The sequence below is a fragment of the Tachysurus fulvidraco genome, chromosome 15, assembly GCF_022655615.1.
Source record: "Tachysurus fulvidraco isolate hzauxx_2018 chromosome 15, HZAU_PFXX_2.0, whole genome shotgun sequence".
Lineage (NCBI taxonomy): Eukaryota > Metazoa > Chordata > Actinopteri > Siluriformes > Bagridae > Tachysurus > Tachysurus fulvidraco.
Window position 1 is genome coordinate 20,875,973 of NC_062532.1, and position 21,875 is coordinate 20,897,847.

Below are 21,875 nucleotides of genomic sequence, written 5' to 3' on the forward strand. Positions count from 1 at the left end.
CACCCTAACGGGCTAGATCAGACTCCTGTGTTGCTTAGCAACAGCACCGATTATTAAAACCCAGAACCCAAATAATTAGCGGTTTGGATTGAGGAGGCTTTTAATCGGAAACAATCAGACTAAGAAGGTAACGGGATCAAACACGGTTAAACTGTTGGATGGTTTGTTTATTGGGAGAAAGATTCAGTGGAACTGCACAATAAAACATGACTTTCACATTTACAAGAAATTATAAATATTTCTCAGATTTGCCGTCATCTTCATTGCAGGAACAACAAAAAAAAGTTAAATCAGCTTTCGATTATTTTATTTATTTTTTAAACACCGCCGTTAGAAAGACCGTCGTCACGAATCAACAAAGTGTTTACTGGAAATTAATCTATTACAAACACAAACAAAAACAAAACGGCTGTTACAAAGACGCGGATAAAAAACACTTCGGCGGCGTGAAAAGTCAAAGCGGGAACCTGAACAGCGAGTGAACGTCTCATTACACCATTTAACAATAAAGTCCATCCCTTTTGTGGATGTTTTAAAACAATACTGTTCCTCATCAAGGTCAGTCTCTCTCTCTCTACTCAGGCTTTAAAACCACTGACAAGAAAAAGAAAAATCTCACAACAGAATTTATAATTTATGGATAAAAGATTACGGAACGTTTCCGAGCTTCATCTCCGCGCTGATGAAACCTCTTAAGCAGATCGTCAAATTCAAATCAGACGTGACCAGTGTGTCTCAGACGAGAAAGAAATCCATTAGTGACCTCACCTTAAAAAACAAAAAAAAAAAGCCGAAATAAAACCTCCTCGGCGGAGATCCGACCCAAAAAGCTTCACTAAAAACAAAAACGAACTAAACAACGATTTCTTCATCTCTCTATCATTCTATCGGTTTAGCTTAAACACCTGCAAAAAACAAACAAACAAAAAAACTTTTCCAAAACTGTTAAAGTAAAAACTCGGATGAGACGCGAGATTAATACAAGCCTCAACATTAAAATAATAATAATAATAAAAAAAATCATTTCTTTCTCTTTGTGATTGGAGCTCGAGCTCAACCTCAGGCCAAAACTTTTAAGTCTGGAGATTCTCAGATTAGAAATAAATAAATACATCTATGTGGGGTTTAGGATATTAAGGCAATGCAGTGGCGTCGTCTTCATGCTCCTGTAGCCTGTGCGATTCTGGACGAGGACGATTAAAGGGACAGACGGAGGGAAATAAAGCAGGATATTGTGGCAACGGAGGGAAAAAAAAAAGCGACATCACGGGGGAAATAAAACGATGACGCACCGATCCGATCTCGCGACACACACCGTCCATCAACCTCGAACTTTTGTAGTGTCAGACTCGAGTCCGCTCGTCGCACGCCTTCGTCCTTCAGAGAGCGACGATGAACCAAAACGGTTGCTCGCGGCGTCACGCGTGAATACGGCGGCGTTACTTTACCTTTAAACGAGCTGGACGCCGATGCTGAAGCTGTGCAGGATGCAGACTGGACTGTGTGTAAAACAGTCAAACTCCTTTAAAAGGTAAAGATTCGCCGCTGCGTTTACTGCGTCCGTGCGAACGGATATTTCTATTAGAATTCTATGAGAATTTTTACGACGCTATTTCGGTCTTAAAAGTTCTGAGGATGTGTTTTATTCCAATGATGGTGTGAGTTTGTTACCAGGTCCGGCTCTTCTCTGACGTTTACGATGCAGAGAGAACAAATGGCTGGTTTTAAACTGAAACCCACAGCATTTTAAAAACGATTCTTAACTGAAGGACGAGTCAGAGTCAGGGCTGATTGGTGCTCTGACCGTGATGTCTGGATTGATGTTGAAGGTGATCGGTGCGCCCTGAACAGTGGACTAAATCGGATAAAACACACACACACGCGCCTCCGAGCACCGTCCTGCATTATAAAATCCCCCCTGCAGAGGGGAAGCACAACTCGGTCAGTGCAGCACTCAGAGGATGAGAGAAGGCTGTGAAGAGAAACACACACACAAAGTGAAAGGAGAAAGAGGGAGATTGTGGTCCAGAATTTCGAGCACATCTTCAGGGATTAGTGAATATAAGCTCTGTAGACTGCAGACATGTCATTGTCAGACTGGTCCAGAGCCTTCGCTCGCTTATACACCTGCAGGAACAGACGAGAGTTTAATCAGCTCATGCTTCAGTTGTGTTCATGCTACAGAGTCACTGTGCTCATGTGTCATGTAATCACACACACACCAGGAGACATAACAGGAGAATAACTGCAGGTAGGAACTAAACATCAGGAAAAAGAGAGACAGAAAGAAAGAGACAGACAGCCAGAGAGAGAGAGAGAGACAGACAAAGAGAGAAAAAGAGAGACAGACATAGAGAGAGAGAAAGAGACAGACAAAGAGAGAAAGAAAGACAGAGACAGATAGAAGAGAGACAGACAGAGAGAAAGAGAGAGACAGACAAAGAGACAGACAGACAGAGAGACAGACAGAGAGACAGACAGAGAGACAGACAGAGAGACAGACAGAGAGACAGACAGAGAGACAGACAGAGAGACAGACAGAGAGACAGACAGAGAGACAGACAGAGTTGTTACCTCGTTTGCAGCAGCTGCCATGGGTGTAGGGTGATTAACAGAGTCTCCCATGGAAATCGCTAATCTTAAATCTTTCTGAATGTGTTTTAGGTAATAATCTGGTTTGAAGTTGCCCTGCAAAATATCTGGAGAAGAAAACAAAAAGAAACAAACATCAGATTATCATAAAACATCATAAAATCTGTAATAATCTACAAAATTCTTCTGTTTAACTTCTCAGGGACTTTTTTTTTTTAATTGTATTTGATATTTTACTGCTTCTGTTGAATCTAATGGGAACTAAAGCAGATGTTGGACCACAGGACCATCAGTGTGTAATAGGTCCTTATTAGTTCATAAGGGAATATCATCGATTATCAAAACACACGAGTGCGATTTGGCTTCATTTCCTTTCACACGCTGCCCCCTAGTGGTGAAACGGTCTCAACATCAGCGTCTTCACTTCTGCAGAACAAAATATCTTTTATCTTTTAAAATAATCTGTAGCGCGGTCTTCGTCGCCTTAGCAGATCGTCCTCAAGCTCGGCTCAGGGGCCGCAGGGGCTTCGGAGAAAACCTCGGCTCCGGCTTTTTATTTACTCAACAATCGACTGAGAAAAGACGTCTTAACGTCACTGAGGTAGAACAAATAAACGTAAAGTCTGCTCACTTTGGCATTTCTGGTCCACGAACGTACTGGCCATTTGTCCCTGACACAGGATGTCCAAGAAGGTCTGCTGTGATTGGCCAGTGGCCTGAGCGAGGGTCAACCCCTCTGCAATGGTGGCCATAAAACTGCCCTGGACCATGTTGAGGATCAGCATCATCCTCGCTGCGTTGCCTGCTTCACCTAAACACACACAAAAAAAATCTGAACAAATTAAACTCCGCCCACAATCCAGGAATCTGTGTCGCCGTTTTAACTACTTCCTGTTTTGGGACACTGATAATTCAGCGAGCGTACAGAGGAGTACGGCAGGAATTCTCAGGTCAGATCACTCGTCCAGATCATCATCATCATCAGTTTAGACAATCAACAGTCTTTATTTACTTATCCAGCACTTTACATTAAACTTCTTTTAATTCATCTTTCTGGTGAAAAGAAAAAAACAACAACCCTATAATAACTGTCTGAAATCTGCAGCACTCTCATGACACGCTACTCAGAGAACCCTGTGTGTGTGCTTTAACTCTCTACATTTGATTAAATTGTCTTCTGGTAAAGTAGGTTCCTGACTTTTGTATACCATCTGCTTAACTCACTTTGTTCTAGAGTAGTGTGATTTGAATTGTGTTATATTCTATAGCATTGTTGATTTTATAGTGTTGGTCTTTGTTGTTCTCTCAGCTGATTAATCAGGAGTAGTTTCAGTCTCCCTTAAGGTGTGACTTGGGGGCAGGGCTTACCTATTTAAATTGAAGGTTCTCCCGTTTGTCAGAATCTCTCTCTAACATTAATGTCTAGTTCTGTTTGATATATTCTACCATACCTTAATTCTCACACTTGTTCGACTACAAATATGTGCCTATGGCCTTCCTCTGCCCTATGTTCACTAAACCCAAGAAAACTTCTTGTTCTGCTCCTTGGCTTTCAGATGTTCTGCGCAACAATTGAAGAGAGCTAAGATCATCAGAGAGAAAGTGGAAGAAATCACAACTTGATACAGATCTTGATTTTTACAGAACACTTCTTGTCAAGTTCTCCTCAGATGTGACTTCTGCCAAGACTTCCTTCTACAAGGAAAAGCTTGAAGCTTCCTCACATGACCCTCGGAAATTCCACATCATCTCTTCTCTGCTCAACCCCCTGGCTCCACCTTCTACATCATCCCTGACTGCAGAAGACTTTGCTTCTTTCTACCAGGAGAAGATTGAGGAAATCTACCGGACCTTCACTTCAGCCCCGACTGCACTTACATCTCAGAGTATGGATTCCCCTACACCTTTGTTGTCACATTTCTCAACTGTGGCAGCAGAAGAGATTTTACAACTCATCCAGTCCTGCAATCCTACCACCTGCCCATTGGATCCGCTCCCTACCACTATGCTCCAGACCATCTCACAAGATCTCTTGCCCTTCAATTCCACTATCATCAATAGATCCATAGCATCTGGTCAGGTACCAACTACTTTCAAGAGAGCAAGGGTTATTCCCATCCTAAAGAAAGCTGCTCTGGATCCATCAGACATCAGTAACTACAGACCGGTATCACTTCTCTCATTTCTTTCAAAAATTCTTGAACGCGTTGTCTATAATCAACTGTCTGTCTATCTCTCACAGAACAACCTCCAAGACCCCAACCAGTCTGGCTTTAAAGCAGCTCACTCTACAGAGACAGACCTTTTGGATGTCTCTGAGAAGCTACATGCTGCTAGATCAGCCAAACTATCATCCGTCCTTATCCTCCTTGACCTTTCAGCAGCGTTTGATACGGTCAACCACAAGACTCTCTTATCCACCCTCAAGAGCCCTGGTATTTGCGGATCAGCTTGGGAATGGTTTGCTTCCTACCTGGAAGGACGCTCATATCAGGTAACATGGAGGGGAGTGACATCTACTCCACACAGACTCTCCACTGGCATCCCACAGGGCTCAGTACTTGGTCCTCTTCTTTTCTCCCTGTATACTCACTCTCTTGGGGAAGTTATTTCCTCACATGGGTTCTCTTACCACTGCTATGCTGATGATACACAACTTATCTTCTCTTTCCCACCCTCAGATGCCACAGCTTCTGACCGGATCTCAGCATGTCTGGCAGAAATTTCATCTTGGATGACTGCTCATCAGTTAAAGCTCAATCCTAGCAAAACTGAACTGCTGTTCATCCCAGGTGATTCATCCCCAGGTCATGATCTTGCTATATCCTTGCACAACGATCTGATCTCCCCTTCAGCCACAGCTCACAACCTTGGGGTAACCATGGACAATCAACTGTCCTTTTCCTCTCATGTTGCTAATGTGACTCGCTCATGTCGGTTTCGTCTCTACAACATTAGAAGGATTCGGCCATTTTTGTCCACACAGACTGCTCAGGTACTTGTTCAGTCTCTTGTCATTTCTAGACTGGATTACTGCAATGCACTGCTGGCAGGTCTACCTATGAACGCAATCCGTCCTCTGCAAATGATCCAAAATGCAGCTGCCCGGCTTGTTTTTAACCTGCCAAAGTTCTCCATACCCCCCCGCTGCTGCGATCCCTCCACTGGCTTCCGGTAGCTGCACACATCCGATTCAAAACACTGATGCTGGCCTACAAAGCCAAAAATGGACCAGCTTCCTCTTACCCCAAAGCCCTCATCATTCCTTGCACTGCACCCCACACCCTCCGATCTACCAGCACTGCTCAACTGGTTCCACCATCTCTCAGGGTAAGAGGCAAGTATACTACAAGACTCTTCTCTGTTCTGGCACCAAGGTGGTGGAATGAACTTCCCATAGAGGTCCGGACAGCTGAGACACTGGCTATTTTCAAGCGGCGGTTGAAGACCTACTTATTCAGAAGACACTTCAACTAGCACTTCTTTCCTTATCTTTTGCATTTAAAAAAACAAAACAAAACAAAACAAAAACAAACACCTTTCATTGTAACTTTGAACAAATGTTTTAAACTCATCGTATCTCTTACCTGTCGCCCCCCCATTTTCATGATTTTCGCCTAGATGACATACCCACCTAAAAAGTGGTACAGCTCCCATATACTTTAACACACAGAGGTGAACTTGGTCTCATTGGAAAGAAGAGAGTCTCTAGTTACTAGAGTCTCTAGTCTTTCTGATACAAGTGTCAGCGTGATTCTAGGCCTTACTGACACAGAGTTACCGAGGCTATAATGGAGGATTTTTATTTCCATCTGAGTTGTTTACCTGATAAACTGATTACATACATTGCTGTATTTAATGATGGTAGGTAAACAACAAAAAAAATGAAGTCAAAAGACTCAAAAATGGATTTTATATGGATATTTTTCTACGGACATGTCCGTCCATTCATGTTTATATTGTTTATTTGTTTACTGTATAACTTTGTATAAAAAGACTGCATGCTTAGTTCAAAAGTCCTATAACAAAGACAACCCCTCTGCCTAGACGTCTGCTGTGAAAAAAGGCCTGTAAACTGACACCCTGAGGTGTGAGTGTGAAACGTTCGAGAATTGCGCAATAAAGGTGAAAAAAATTAATATGCGCATGCTCATTGCACAGCCCGCCCTCACCAGATGTATCATGTTGCATCTCGTTGGAATCGTCTCCTTATTGGCTATAGAGCTATGATGCTCGCGAAACATCAAATCGCTACTGGAGGGAGCAATTGTCAGTCAAAGGGAGGGTGACCCACATAGCATGGAGAGACCTCATTGGCTTCTTAGCTGCCTATCTCTGCAGCACAGGCACGGGTTAGCTCATGAGAGGGCTTGTTTGATTCGTTAGACCCTCGACTACAAATCTGACGTGTTTTGTAAGTTTTGTAAGCCTGAAATGAGAAGTAGGAGTCGAACAAAGGACGGAAGTGAACCGCTGTTTACAGTTTCCGGTCAGAAACATAATTCTTGTGTGGTGAGCAAAGCGTTTTGGATTAAAAGGCTTACATATTCCAGTTCCTTGGACTCTTGGGGATTTTTACAAGCATTTGTTTTGGAAAATACATTAACATTGGTGACAATGTGAAGAAAGGGAAATTTAAAGACCAGCGTTTAAAGGTGAGTAAACAAACCGAACTAACGCCACCTAGTTCAGGTGGCTATCAAATGGTTGAATTACTATGACTGCTATAAATCATATTATGCTTTGTGTGTGCGCTTAATAAAATCCTGAGAGTCTAAGCTTTCAAACAGTATATAATTTAACCGTGTATTTAGAGGATTTAATGCTTAAAAGTTACAATGAAGTTACAATGAAGTTGATGCAGTCTCGCCTCCTAGCGGTGGTGGCTCGTTCTCGCGACGGCGACCTGATAAGTGGTTAAGTATGTAACCTAGTGAGCCAGCATTAATGTATTCAATGTTAGAGATTTAAGCACTTATGTACGTCGCTCTCGATAAGGGCGTCTGCCAAATGCTGTAAATGTAAGTGTGTGTGTGTGTGTACCTAAGAAGAAGGAGGTTTTGCCCATAGCCTGGAAGCAGCTGCTGCAGTCCTCATAAACAGTTCGATCTCCTGCTGCCACGATCACCAACATGCCGTCATTAGAAAGTTGCTGACTGCCTGAAACCGGAGCTTCCAGGAAACGACCTCCTCTGGACGTGATCACCTTCAAAAACATCCCAACATCTCAGTTAGAGCAACGAGGATAAACGAGGCTATGAAAAGGTGTGAGAGCTGCGTGATGAAGATCACCATCATCAGTCTCAAAATCATCTACAGGAGTCTGAAGCAATCATCATCATCATCACTCACAGATCAGTCTGTGTCAGTCTGGGATTATAGCTCTACTGCACATGGGTGGGAGAAAGTCTCAGACACAGTGTCTCTCACACACACACACACACACACACACACACACAGACAGACACACAGTGTCTCTCACACACACACAGACAGACAGACACACAGTGTCTCTCACACACACACACACAGACAGACACACAGTGTCTCTCACACACACACACACAGACAGACACACAGTGTCTCTCACACACACACACACACACAGACACACAGTGTCTCTCACACACACACACACACACACACAGACACACAGTGTCTCTCACACACACACACACACACAGACACACAGTGTCTCTCACACACACACAGACAGACACAGTGTCTCTCACACACACACACACACACACACAGACACAGTGTCTCTCACACACACACACAGACAGACAGACACACAGTGTCTCTCACACACACACACAGACAGACAGACACACAGTGTCTCTCACACACACACACAGACAGACAGACACACAGTGTCTCTCACACACACACACACACAGACAGACACACACACACACAGACAGACCAGACACACACACACACACACACACAGACAGACAGACCAGACACACACACACACACACAGACAGACAGACCAGACACACACACACACACAGACAGACAGACCAGACACACACACACACACAGACAGACACACAGTGTCTCACACACACAGACAGACACACAGTGTCTCACACACACAGACAGACACACAGTGTCTCACACACACAGACAGACACACAGTGTCTCACACACACAGACAGACACACAGTGTCTCACACACACACAGACAGACACACAGTGTCTCACACACACACAGACAGACACACAGTGTCTCACACACACACAGACAGACACACAGTGTCTCACACACACACAGACAGACACACAGTGTCTCACACACACACAGACAGACACACAGTGTCTCTCACACACACACACAGACAGACCAGACACACAGTGTCTCACACACACAGACCAGACACACAGTGTCTCACACACACAGACAGACACACAGTGTCTCACACACACAGACAGACACACAGTGTCTCACACACACAGACAGACACACAGTGTCTCACACACACAGACAGACACACAGTGTCTCACACACACAGACAGACACACAGTGTCTCACACACACAGACAGACACACAGTGTCTCACACACACAGACAGACACACAGTGTCTCACACACACAGACAGACACACAGTGTCTCACACACACACAGACAGACACACAGTGTCTCACACACACAGACAGACACACAGTGTCTCACACACACACAGACAGACACACAGTGTCTCACACACACACAGACAGACACACAGTGTCTCACACACACACAGACAGACACACAGTGTCTCACACACACACACAGACACACAGTGTCTCACACACACACACAGACACACAGTGTCTCACACACACACACAGACACACAGTGTCTCACACACACACACAGACACACAGTGTCTCACACACACACACAGACACACAGTGTCTCACACACACACACAGACACACAGTGTCTCACACACACACAGACACACAGTGTCTCACACACACACAGACACACAGTGTCTCACACACAGACAGACAGACAGACTCACACACAGACAGACACAGTGTCTCTCACACACACAGACACGCAGACAGACACAGTGTCTCTCACACACGCAGACAGACACAGTGTCTCTCACACACGCAGACAGACAGACACACACAGTGTCTCTCACACACGCAGACAGACAGACACACACAGTGTTTCTCACACACGCAGACAGACAGACAGACACACACAGTGTCTCTCACACACGCAGACAGACAGACAGACACACACAGTGTCTCTCACACACGCAGACAGACAGACAGACACACACAGTGTCTCTCACACACGCAGACAGACAGACAGACACACACACAGACAGACACAGTGTCTCTCACACACACAGACACGCAGACAGACACAGTGTCTCTCACACACGCAGACAGACACAGTGTCTCTCACACACGCAGACAGACACAGTGTCTCTCACACACGCAGACAGACACAGTGTCTCTCACACACGCAGACAGACACAGTGTCTCACACACGCAGACAGACACAGTGTCTCACACACGCAGACAGACACAGTGTCTCACACACGCAGACAGACACAGTGTCTCACACACGCAGACAGACACAGTGTCTCTCACACACGCAGACAGACAGACACACACAGTGTCTCTCACACACGCAGACAGACAGACAGACAGACACACAGTGTCTCTCACACACGCAGACAGACAGACAGACAGACAGACACACAGTGTCTCTCACACACGCAGACAGACACACAGTGTCTCTCACACACACACAGACACACAGTGTCTCTCACACACACACAGACAGACACACAGTGTCTCTCACACACACACAGACAGACACACAGTGTCTCTCACACACACACAGACAGACACACAGTGTCTCTCACACACACACAGACAGACACACAGTGTCTCTCACACACACACAGACAGACACACAGTGTCTCTCACACACACACAGACAGACACACAGTGTCTCTCACACACACACAGACAGACACACAGTGTCTCTCACACACACACAGACAGACACACAGTGTCTCTCACACACACAGACAGACACACAGTGTCTCTCACACACACAGACAGACACACAGTGTCTCTCACACACACAGACAGACACACAGTGTCTCTCACACACACAGACAGACACACAGTGTCTCTCACACACAGACAGACACACAGTGTCTCTCACACACACAGACAGACACACAGTGTCTCTCACACACACAGACAGACACACAGTGTCTCTCACACACACAGACAGACACACACACTCCTGTGTATGTTGAGCACTACATCCTGTGTGTGTGTGTGCCCTCGAGTAACCTCTCACTGCACAGCTCCTCCATTTCCTCTCAACATCAACACTTCCTCATATTAGTGTGTTTCCTCAGTTTGCGTGTGTGTGTGTGTGTGTGTGTGTGTACCTGTGACAGCTCTGTAATGGTCTCAGGATCCACAGTGGACATCTCCACATAACACTTTCCGGGTCTGATTCCCTGTAAAACTCCACTGGGACCCAAAACCAGCTGGAAAAAAGAGAAACAAAAAAAAAGTCATGAAAATAGTAAAGAACATCAGAACATTAAACAGATCAAAGCTAATAAGCACAAAAAAACAAAAACGCTTTAAAATAATAATCTAAAAATAGATTATTAAATAGATAGATAAATAAATAAACAAATAAATAAAGACTTAATTTGATCAGATGATCTAACAAATAGAAAATTAACTATTTGGAAAATTTTTTCTGTAAGAGAAATTATTTACAGATATAGAGACCGAATTGAAATGTTACAGTTGCTTTTTATTATAATTGGTGATTTTTGAGGTTCTGTCACATGTCCACCTACATCTCTGGCAGCTTTGGGGTCTGACACGCAGGAGAAGGTGATGTCACACATGGACACGACCTCGGCTGGGGTCCGTCCTAACCTGGCTCCTTCCTGGATGAACAAGTCACACTGCACACAACAACATCACGCCCATGAGACTCGGCTGTGCATCTGCAGGTTCCTGGAACCTTTTTTTTAGTCCCCGACCCACTTTAGTTTAGTTCAGAAAGCACTTTCATCTCATTTATATGAAAACACTCTTTTAATCTGAATAAAAGTTCATGTAAAACCTTTTTTTTTTAAAAATAAACGTCAAATTAAAAAATAAATAAATAAAAACAACAACATGGATTCATCTCCGGCTGGAACGTTAAAGGTGGGGTCTCCGTTGTTTGAAAGCCAATATTGACATAAAATCACCAAAACAAACACGCCCCTAACCCAAATGGGTCCCACCCCTGTATCGATAGCTCCGCCCACACGTACATACGTAACCCAGGCGACTAACAGAAAGAAACGTGTCTTTATCATAGCTGAAGGGAAGAACAATACGATTGTAGATAAACAAACAAGCAAAAATGCCACACAAGCATAATGATGTAAAGGACAAAGGCATATATTAGTTCTGTGTAACAAAGCAAAACCAACGTTACTCACCTATCGAGAAAGAAAAAAGCACATCGGCGTCTTAAGTAAAGTCGGCCACATATTCACAGGTCGGAGTTTCCCGAGTCGATAACTCCTGAGCTAAACGCTGTTACTACACAAAACGCGGTTGTAGCTGCCTCTCTACATTACTACGATAGAAAAGAGGTGTTATTTGTGTAGTAACAGCGTTTAGCTCAGGAGTTATTGACTCGGGAAACTCCAACCTGTGAATATGTGGCCAACTTCCTGCTCCTTCAGTTCTCTCCAGCGCTGGAAAGCTGATCCTATATTAACACGTCCTACTTCTTGCCTTATCGTAAGTCTTTCTTCTCTTTCTTTGTTTTTATCCTCCATGTCGATGTTAATACCGCTTTCTGCTAATGTCACACATGCACACTGAACACTCACTCCGCCCATACTGACAAGACACGCCCCTTTCTGCTCATTGGCTACAGTTTTGTTTTTGTTTCGTTTGGCTGCCTGACGCGGTTTTCTGAACGACGGAGACCGCACCTTTAACTCCGGTGCTTCATATTAACTCGCATTCAAATCAAAATCAGAACCGCCTACTGAATATCAAACAACCTGTAAAAATCTTTCTCTAGCAAGAACAGATAAAAAAAAAAATTGTTGTGAACTGATTATAAAATGTTAATTGGACTTGTAGTAATCAGACTATAGTTCGTTGTGTTTGCGGTTTTGTTCCTTTCCCGATTTGAAAGCGTACTTTTTCCGCCGTACGATTCCACACGGTCACCACGTGGCCCATCTTCAGCAGGTTAGAGACAATTCCGCTGCCCATCAGTCCGAGTCCGAGGAAACCTATCCTGTTAGAGCGAGGAGACACAAACACCTTTAATACTGTAATCAACACACATGTATGATGTTTTAGTCACTTTTACCACACACACACCTCGGCGTGTACCTTTTATCCGTGGGCGTGATGCTGCCGTTGAGCGCCGTGCTGTCTGCAGCCTGAATGGACGTTGAGCCGGAGTCCTGAACGAGACGATTACATCATCACTCCATCGACCAGTTCTACAAATCCCCAGTATAACTATTTGTAAATAAAATAAACTTCTCACCTCTTCAATAATCTTCAACCGTTTGCTGATTGGCTCCATGGAAGATGCCGGCTATATATATAAAAAAATAAAAACCTCGTCACACATCGACTGTAACATCGACATTGGCAGGACAACATTGGCAGGACATCGCTAGCCTTATTACAGCCGCCGTATGAACACCACGTCTGCTTTTATTTCGTTTTGGATTTATTGTTTGTGTGTGTGTGTGTGTGTGTGTGTGCGCGCGCGCAGTCAGATCATCAAGCTTCACTAAAGCAAGTGATTGTTAGGTTCATCGTCATCACCATCGGAAACGACCAAGTGCACATTAAGCGACTTCTGCAGACTCAATGGCGACTAAATACGACAGAGAGTTGGTGTAAGGTCAGTTTTGACAACACGTGTGTGTTTGTGGGTGGGTCGGTTTTTTTGGTGTTTGATGGGACGACGAAAATAAAGAGAAAGCGCAAAACCTTTCAACATAAACTAGGTGCCAGATATCTGCATCGGTCCCTTCATGATTCCGCAATTTTACAAATTGCAGAAATAAAAACAAATCGATTCACTTACTCCAGGATATTTTAAGGAACCTGACGCAGATTTGGGGCGAGACGCGTCGTATGACGCCGTCAAAACGTCACTGAGCTTGAGTGTGGAAATGACATCATTTCCCAAGTTCCCAGCTGTTCCTGCCGACACGGATGCAGTAGAACATCTGCTCCTTTTACTATAATGACTTCGGGAGATTAAACGCTCGGGGTTTACGCTAGCGAGTCTGATTGAGCAGAAATTCACACAGGAAGCGTTAAAAGGTTTCAGGAAGTCAGTGAGTTTACACAGGAAGTAAACGACTAAACGGCGAATAAGCCCTCGATGATCTGATGCGCGCACACACACACACACGACACGTATAAAATGGACTAGAGGAAGACGGGAGCTGATCAGACGTGTTGTTCGGACGGAGGTTAAAATCATCTGCCGTGACCGTGTGATGATTTTAATGTGGCTCTGTGCTAGTCAGTGGGTTGCCTCTTCCTCTAAAGCTAATCCAGCATCCCATCTGACACAAAGAGCCACACACACACACACACACACACTGACACACACACACACACACACACCGCAGTGTTATCTCTCACATCCATGCGCTGACTCACTTCGAACCAAACAGAAGCTTGAGGCAACCGACAGACCCGCTTTTTTCCCCCCCTTCTGTTATTTTTCTCACTGAACATTTCGGATCTCATCCCCTTCTGAGAGAACGGCAGCAGGAAGGAAGCAGCAGCGAAGCAGAGTGCAGAGGAAAACAGAGGAGGTTTCACTAGATACCGGAGAGAAAAGCGCTCATGCACGCTGAGGGAAACTTGGACAGGACACGCTGTCGCCTGACTCGGGCCTGACTCTAGTACGACTTTTTGCTGGAGGACTTGTTATTAATCGCTCCGCTGTAAATAACATCCCTGTGCATCATCCCATAAACAAACAAACATTCACCAAAGTGTCTGAGGAGTGAGGAGGAACTTTCCAGACTAAATCAACTAATAACTAAAACTCCTGGGCGTTGATGACTAATCGTTCTCGTCATCGTCCTCTTGGGAAAACACATCACCTGCTGCTTACAGAGATGAGAGCAGCTGCTTTTCATGGCTTCCTTCACTCACGGGTTTCGTTAGCAGGCCGCAGAGTTAAACGGACTCGGATGCCGAGCGTGTCCTGGTTACGTACAATCGGATCGAGCAGAAAGAGTCTAATAATAACTCCTGAACCTGATCGGTCTGGGAAGGAGACGCTAATGTAAATAGGATCACTTTCAGTTTGATTTAATCTGGAAAAATTCCTCCGAAAAGAAAGAAAACTGGAGCTAGAAGATTTACTGTAGCAGTGAAAAGAGAGTGGGAGAGAGAGATAGAGACAGAGAGAGAGCAAGAGAGGGAGAGAGACAGAGTGAAAGAGAGAAAGACAGAGAGAGAAAGACCGACAGAGAGAGAGAAAGACAGACAGAGAGAGAGAGAGAAAGACAGACAGAGAGAAAGTGAAAAGGGGAGAGAAAGAGACACAGAGAGAGAGTGTCTGAGAGAGAGAGCGAAAGAGACAGAGAAAGAGACAGAGAGAGAGAGAAAGCGAGAAGAAAAGAGAGACAGAGAGAGATTGTTTCAGGAGTTAAAAAGGAAACATCAGGTCAGTGCAGGAGACAGAGGACAGAGGACAGGGAGAAATGCTGACAGCTTTCTGCACATCCTCTTACCTTCTCAGACTGGCTGAGCAGAAAGTGATGGAAATGTGGGTCATCCTTTACTGGCTACAATGGGAGAGAGTTAGATTGGAAGCTATTCTGTGAAGAGCTGACAGTCTACTTTGTGTGTGTGTGTGTGTGTGTGTGTGTGTGTGTGTGTGTGTGTGTGTGCGTGTGTGTGGTGAAAAGAAGCAGATCTGAGGGGTCGGACACTGTGCCAATGACACGCGCCGTCGAGCGGACAAAGTAACTGCCTCCCAGATTGCACTGTGAGCGGAGACGAGCAGAGACGAGCGCGTCCTGATCTCACTGTGTACCATCTGATTTAGTCGCCCACACAAAACTGAGGGCATTTTTTTTTCCCTGCTGCTCTTTTACTTGAAGTAAACTAAATTTGAATCTCTTCTTACAGAGTGTCCTGTAAATCACTTGCTGTTCGATACTCAGACGTGAACGGATGCTGAGGTCAAAGTGAAACCTGACAACCAACTAACTAACTAAGTAAACAGTGAAGCGAGGTGAAGGAGTGCTGTTACACACCACGTCCCGGTGACGTCTTTCACCCGCCCGGGTTCGAACGCTAGCGGAGGCAATTACTTTCTCACGCTTCACACTGAACAGACGGCACACGCACTGATGTCGCTCAGCCCAACAGAACACAGCACATGACACACACTAAACAGTTTAAACAGCTTTAAAAAAAAGAAGAAGAATCTTGTAAAGTGTCTCTGTTAAACCTAGGAGTAAAAGTGTCCCTCGACAAAGCGACAAAATCTGTCCTGGCGACACTAAATGACGACGAATGACGTTTTCTCAACCTGCTGCAGCGACCTGAGCCTTGTTTCTATGGCGACGTCCGACGTCTCCTTTCTACCGGGCGCGTCTCGTAAGATCGTTTGTTTCGTACCTTTGTAGATAACGAACAGAACTGTAGTACAGGAGGAACAGGACGCTTCGGGGCGAGTCGCGAAATGAACCAGAGCGGGGTACAGTAAAGCGTTTTTAATCAGTCTCTGGTCTGTGAAGTGTCCAGGAGGTGTTCCTGCCACTGGTTGCCATAGTAACTACGGTTATGATCGTCAGGTTTCTTGCGACTGAAATAAAAGGTTCTGGTGGTGTTTATCTGCAGTGGCTATGTGTGTGTGTGACAGGAGCAGAACTCCACAACACTGATTAGTTTCCTCCAAGAGCGTTTTATTCCTCACACTGACAACCGCTCTGCCTTTTCAGGTACAACGGACGAGATAACGACGGCACGGAAAACGTCGGGATGCTCTAACTTTACTGTTATTATCTGTCTATTATTGTAGTTAACGCTCACGGATCCAGAACAAAGTCAAACAGGAAACTCTTCTGGGATTCGATCCTGAGGCTAAAAATAAACCTTCGGGAAGATAAAACGCTGCCTGTTCTGTAGAGAATACGTACGATCGTGATACAATTATAAACAAAACAAAAAAAATCACCACCAGACGTAATACGTACCGGATCGCGTCCGAAAGATCGGCGCGGCTTTATTCGTCGAATAAATAAAGCGTGTGTGGGGCGAGACGACGTGGACGCCTTTTACACGACGAGTGACCTGCTCGGTGTGACTCGATCGGGGACGAGATTGTGTTTGTTTGTTAAGCTTGCACACGCGGCGTGACGGAGAAGAGCGAGATTTGTTCCGATCCCGATGAAGTACGTGTTTCTGCGTTGAAGTCGACGGCACGAGATAAAGTGACGAATTCCTTGTAGTTTAAGATACTTTGTTTTACGCTCATGCATTCTGACTAAGAGTCAAGACAAATAAAAGGAAGAGAGAGAGAGAGAGAGAGAGAGAGAGTATATTGGTATGGGCCCTAATCAGTGTGGTTTAAGAGGAAAGAGCACAGGGCCGAGTGTGAGTTTATCACCTACACTGCTCTCCCATTTGAATCCTGCAACTGTTCCAGCCACCAGCCGCTGCACAGAGGACGGTTCTGGGTCAGAGTCAGTTTGCTCCTTAAGGGAAAGAGAGACACATTTACCACATACTTAAGTTGTTTTTATAGAACACGTGGCACCTGAAGCAAAAAAGCAGCTCGTGCACAAGGAAGCCTTGTGTGTGCGCTCAAGCCACCAAGCACAACCAGCAATCAAATCAAGCCATGATGTGCGAATGAACAGGAAATGTGCGAATAGAATCCCGTGAGACCATGACACACAGGAAGTAGAGAACACACACACAGACAGACTCTCTCTCACACAGAAACAGGCAGGCACACACACACACACAGAGACAGACAGGCAGACGCACACACACACACAGAGACAGACAGGCAGACGCACACACACACACACAGAGACAGACAGGCAGACGCACACACACACACAGAGACAGACAGGCAGACGCACACACACACACAGAGACAGACAGGCAGACGCACACACACACACAGAGACAGACAGGCAGACGCACACACACACACAGAGACAGACAGGCAGACGCACACACACACACAGAGACAGACAGGCAGACGCACACACACACACAGAGACAGACAGGCAGACGCACACACACACACAGAGACAGACAGGCAGACGCACACACACACACAGAGACAGACAGGCAGACGCACACACACACACAGAGACAGACAGGCAGACGCACACACACACACAGAGACAGACAGGCAGACGCACACACACACACAGAGACAGACAGGCAGACGCACACACACACAGAGACAGACAGGCAGACACACACACACACAGAGACAGACAGGCAGACACACACACACACACAGAGACAGACAGGCAGACACACACACACACACACAGAGACAGACAGGCAGACACACACACACACACACAGAGACAGACAGGCAGACACACACACACACACACAGAGACAGACAGGCAGACACACACACACACACACAGAGACAGACAGACAGGCAAACACACACACACAGAGACAGACAGACAGGCAGACACACACACAGAGACAGACAGACAGGCAGACACACACACAGAGACAGACAGACAGGCAGACACACACACAGAGACAGACAGACAGGCAGACACACACACACAGAGACAGACAGGCAGACACACACACACAGAGACAGACAGGCAGACACACACACACAGAGACAGACAGGCAGACACACACACACAGAGACAGACAGGCAGACACACACACACAGAGACAGACAGGCAGACACACACACACAGAGACAGACAGGCAGACACACACACACAGAGACAGACAGGCAGACACACACACACAGAGACAGACAGGCAGACACACACACACAGAGACAGACAGGCAGACACACACACACAGAGACAGACAGGCAGACACACACACACAGAGACAGACAGGCAGACACACACACACAGAGACAGACAGACAGACACACACACACAGAGACAGACAGGCAGACACACACACAGAGACAGACAGGCAGACACACACACACAGAGACAGACAGGCAGACACACACACACAGACAGGCAGACACACACACACAGACAGGCAGACAGATAGACAGGCACACACACACAGACACACACACGGACACACAAGCGGTAACGTTTAAGACCCTGAGCAGCATGGTGAGACCGACCTTGTCAGAGGAGCCACCTTTAAATGCATCCTCATCATCTTCCTCTATGATCTTCATCGGCTTCGCATTGGCCTTACGCCCCTTCTCGGATTTGCTTTTGTCGTCTGAGCCGTGTGCCTGGAAAACGTTAAAAGAGTAACAACGGTGAAGATAACAGCAATCACCAGTGTCTTCTTGTTTTGTCAGCAGTGATTCAATTCTAATTTATTTGTATAGAGCTTTTAACATTGGACTTCGTCTCAAAGCAGCTTTACAGAACAAACACAAAACAAAAAGTTCATATAAAGTTTAAAATAATACAAAAGGTCAATATTAATATTAGACTGATATTTAAATGTGTTTATCTCTAATGACAAAGTCTGAGGTGACTGAGGTGAGGAAAAACTCCCTTAGATGGAAGAGGAAGAAACCTTGAGAGGAACCAGACTCAAAGTGAACCTCATCCTCATTTGTGTAACACTGGGGGTGTGATTATAAATATACAGTCTGACAATTGTGTATCGAAGAGGAGATGGTTGTTGTCCACAAAGACCACATGGAGTTGGCGTCTCCTCTTAGAATGTCTAAATATTTCATGAAACGGGATTACATCCTCCTTCCTAAGAATTTGATCCATGAACCATTTACAACATCTCTCAAACATCACACGGTAACCACGGTGACGCCCAAGCAGGCTGGGAACGAAACCCATCACCTTTACAGGATCGACGTACTATTCGCCTTCTCAAGCGTGAAATTGGAGAACTTCGAGAACTGAAGAAACGTAGATATATAGACAGATGGGTTTAGGAAAAAGAACCCACACATTAACACAACCCTGAAGCCCTGGAGCTACAAGTCAAATAACTGAGAAGGAAAGGAAAGAAAAAAAGGAGTCGATTCACTTTGACTGATTGATATGATTCGTTCAAACACCGATATGATTCGATTCAGATCTGATCCTGTAAGATTCGTATCACTGTTGCATCTAAATTCCCTGCGGATTTCTATTAAACCCACAGGTTTTCTTTTGCCTCAGGTCAGGAGATCCATGTTCCACTAAAAACGATGGTGTCATGTATCTGGGCTCATGTCTGAACTCTGTGTTCTGCAGAACATGAGTTGATGTTGGGGATGAGTTAGTGGTCGCGAGCTCTGAACCTTGAGCTCGGAGCCCTGTGTGTTTAACTCACTTGTTCTTTTCCCTTGGCCTTCTTCAGGTACTCCTCCACGGCATCGACGGCCTGCTGGAAGCGCTTGCCTTTGTTTATCTTGATCATCTCTTCCTTGTGGGGGTGGTATGGCTTCAGCTGTTCGACCTTTATCCATGCACTTGAAGGGGGCAAGAAAAGAAAATAACATATGAACACGTGTTTCGTTTCAAACAGTCTTGCAATGTAAAAAACCCAGAAAGGACGCTTTGTACTCACTGATCTTCAGTGCCGAAGAATTTTACAAAGAAGCATTTTTTGCCTCTTGGCTTCTTCAAGTCCTTTGGAGGACTGACAACCTATATGTATGTAGAGAGAGAGAGAGAGAGAGAGAGAGAGAGAAAGGGGAGAGACAAGACAAAGAGAGACAGACACAGGGAGAGGAGAGAGAGCGAGACAGACACACAGAGAGAGAGAGAGCGAGCAACAGACACAGGTGAAAGACAGGGAGAGAAACACAGGGATATATATATAGAAAGATAGATAGAGAGAGACACACACACAAGGGGAGAGAAAGCCGAAGAGAGACAGACACACAGGGAGAGGAGAGAGAAACAGACACAGAGAGAGAGAGAGAGAGAGAGAGAGAGAGAGAGAGAGAGAGAGAGAGAGAGAGAGCGTGTTCAAGGTCAGAAGCTGAGTCTCCTCCTACACATTTAGTAAAACATCAACACAACTCGGACAATTTAAGTTATTGGACATGGTGGACATAGTTTATTGTTGGACATGTCGGACACGTTTCTACAGCTCTTACCTTTCCTGGCCACGGCGGATACCGTCCCAGTTTCCCCCTAAAACACAACACAATGAGACACTTAGTTGTTTACCTGCAACACAAGTGCGCTGGTGCTGCGCTAAAGTGGCTAAACCTCTAACACAACAAACACGAGCAGTGTAGCAGCGCAGCTTACTGACAGACTCGGTACAGACTCGGTACAGATTCGGTACAGACTCAGTAGCCGTTATGAAGCTGTTTAACTCTCGAGCAGAGCCTCTAGCCGTTACACGGTGTTGTGTAAATATTAGCCGCTAGCACGTCTGTGCTAACTAGCTAGCAGCGCTGAGGGGTTTAATTCGCCTCAGTTCACCTGTAAAACTCTTTATAAAACTATCCGTCACACACACAGGGGCATTAAGGCATCAAATGTGCTGCGAACACAGCGACGGAATAAAAGACATAATCTCACCAAACCAGATCCCCGATCCGAAGGTGTACAGTCGCCATCTTAATTATGCTACTGAAACGTCGCACTGAATGCAGGGAAAGGAACAAGAACACACCCACCTACCGGTCACGTGACTCGGCTGCGTAGTCACGCCCACCCGCTCGTCACGTGAACAGCGGTTCTTTTTAAATAATTTAAAGTATATAAAACAATATTGTAATAATATAATATAAACCAGTAGAACGTTAAATTATTCGATTAGTTACAATTATTATTTTTATTTTTTTTTTTAATTGTAAAAAAAAATGTAAAATAGTATATATACTTTATATATATATTAAGAAAATATTTGAAAAAAAAAACATTTTAAACAGGAAATCTATTGTAAAATAAAATAGAAATTTTTCTAAATTTTAATTTCATTATTAATCTATATATCGTATAAAAATTACAAAAATTATATTCGAAAATTATTATAATATAATATAATATAATATAATATAATATAATATAGGGGGGCACGGTGGCTTAGTGGTTAGCACGTTCGCCTCACA

At 45.0% G+C, this 21,875-nt stretch overlaps 1 protein-coding gene across 7 annotated transcripts; it reads right to left on the bottom strand.

Moving 5' to 3' along the window:
* Positions 1-149: 149 nt before the first annotated feature.
* glyr1 (glyoxylate reductase 1 homolog (Arabidopsis)) lies at positions 150-21,464 on the bottom strand. Of its 7 annotated transcripts, none has more exons than XM_047800876.1 (16): positions 21,343-21,464; positions 20,910-20,946; positions 20,375-20,454; positions 20,138-20,276; positions 18,966-19,082; positions 17,272-17,355; positions 15,382-15,435; positions 13,155-13,205; positions 12,995-13,068; positions 12,797-12,896; positions 11,440-11,550; positions 11,014-11,115; positions 7,636-7,798; positions 3,224-3,403; positions 2,575-2,699; positions 150-2,127 (listed from the first exon to the last, which is right to left on the bottom strand). In XM_047800876.1, exons 1-16 carry the CDS (start codon positions 21,378-21,380, stop codon positions 2,053-2,055), a joined length of 1,530 nt encoding a protein of 509 aa, XP_047656832.1. In that variant the 5' UTR covers positions 21,381-21,464; the 3' UTR covers positions 150-2,052. The 7 variants fall into 7 exon arrangements, with proteins under 7 accessions (XP_047656832.1, XP_047656830.1, XP_047656835.1 ...); XM_047800874.1 differs by having other exon boundaries at positions 12,983-13,068; XM_047800879.1 differs by lacking the exon at positions 17,272-17,355 and having other exon boundaries at positions 12,983-13,068.
* Positions 21,465-21,875: the final 411 nt, after the last annotated feature.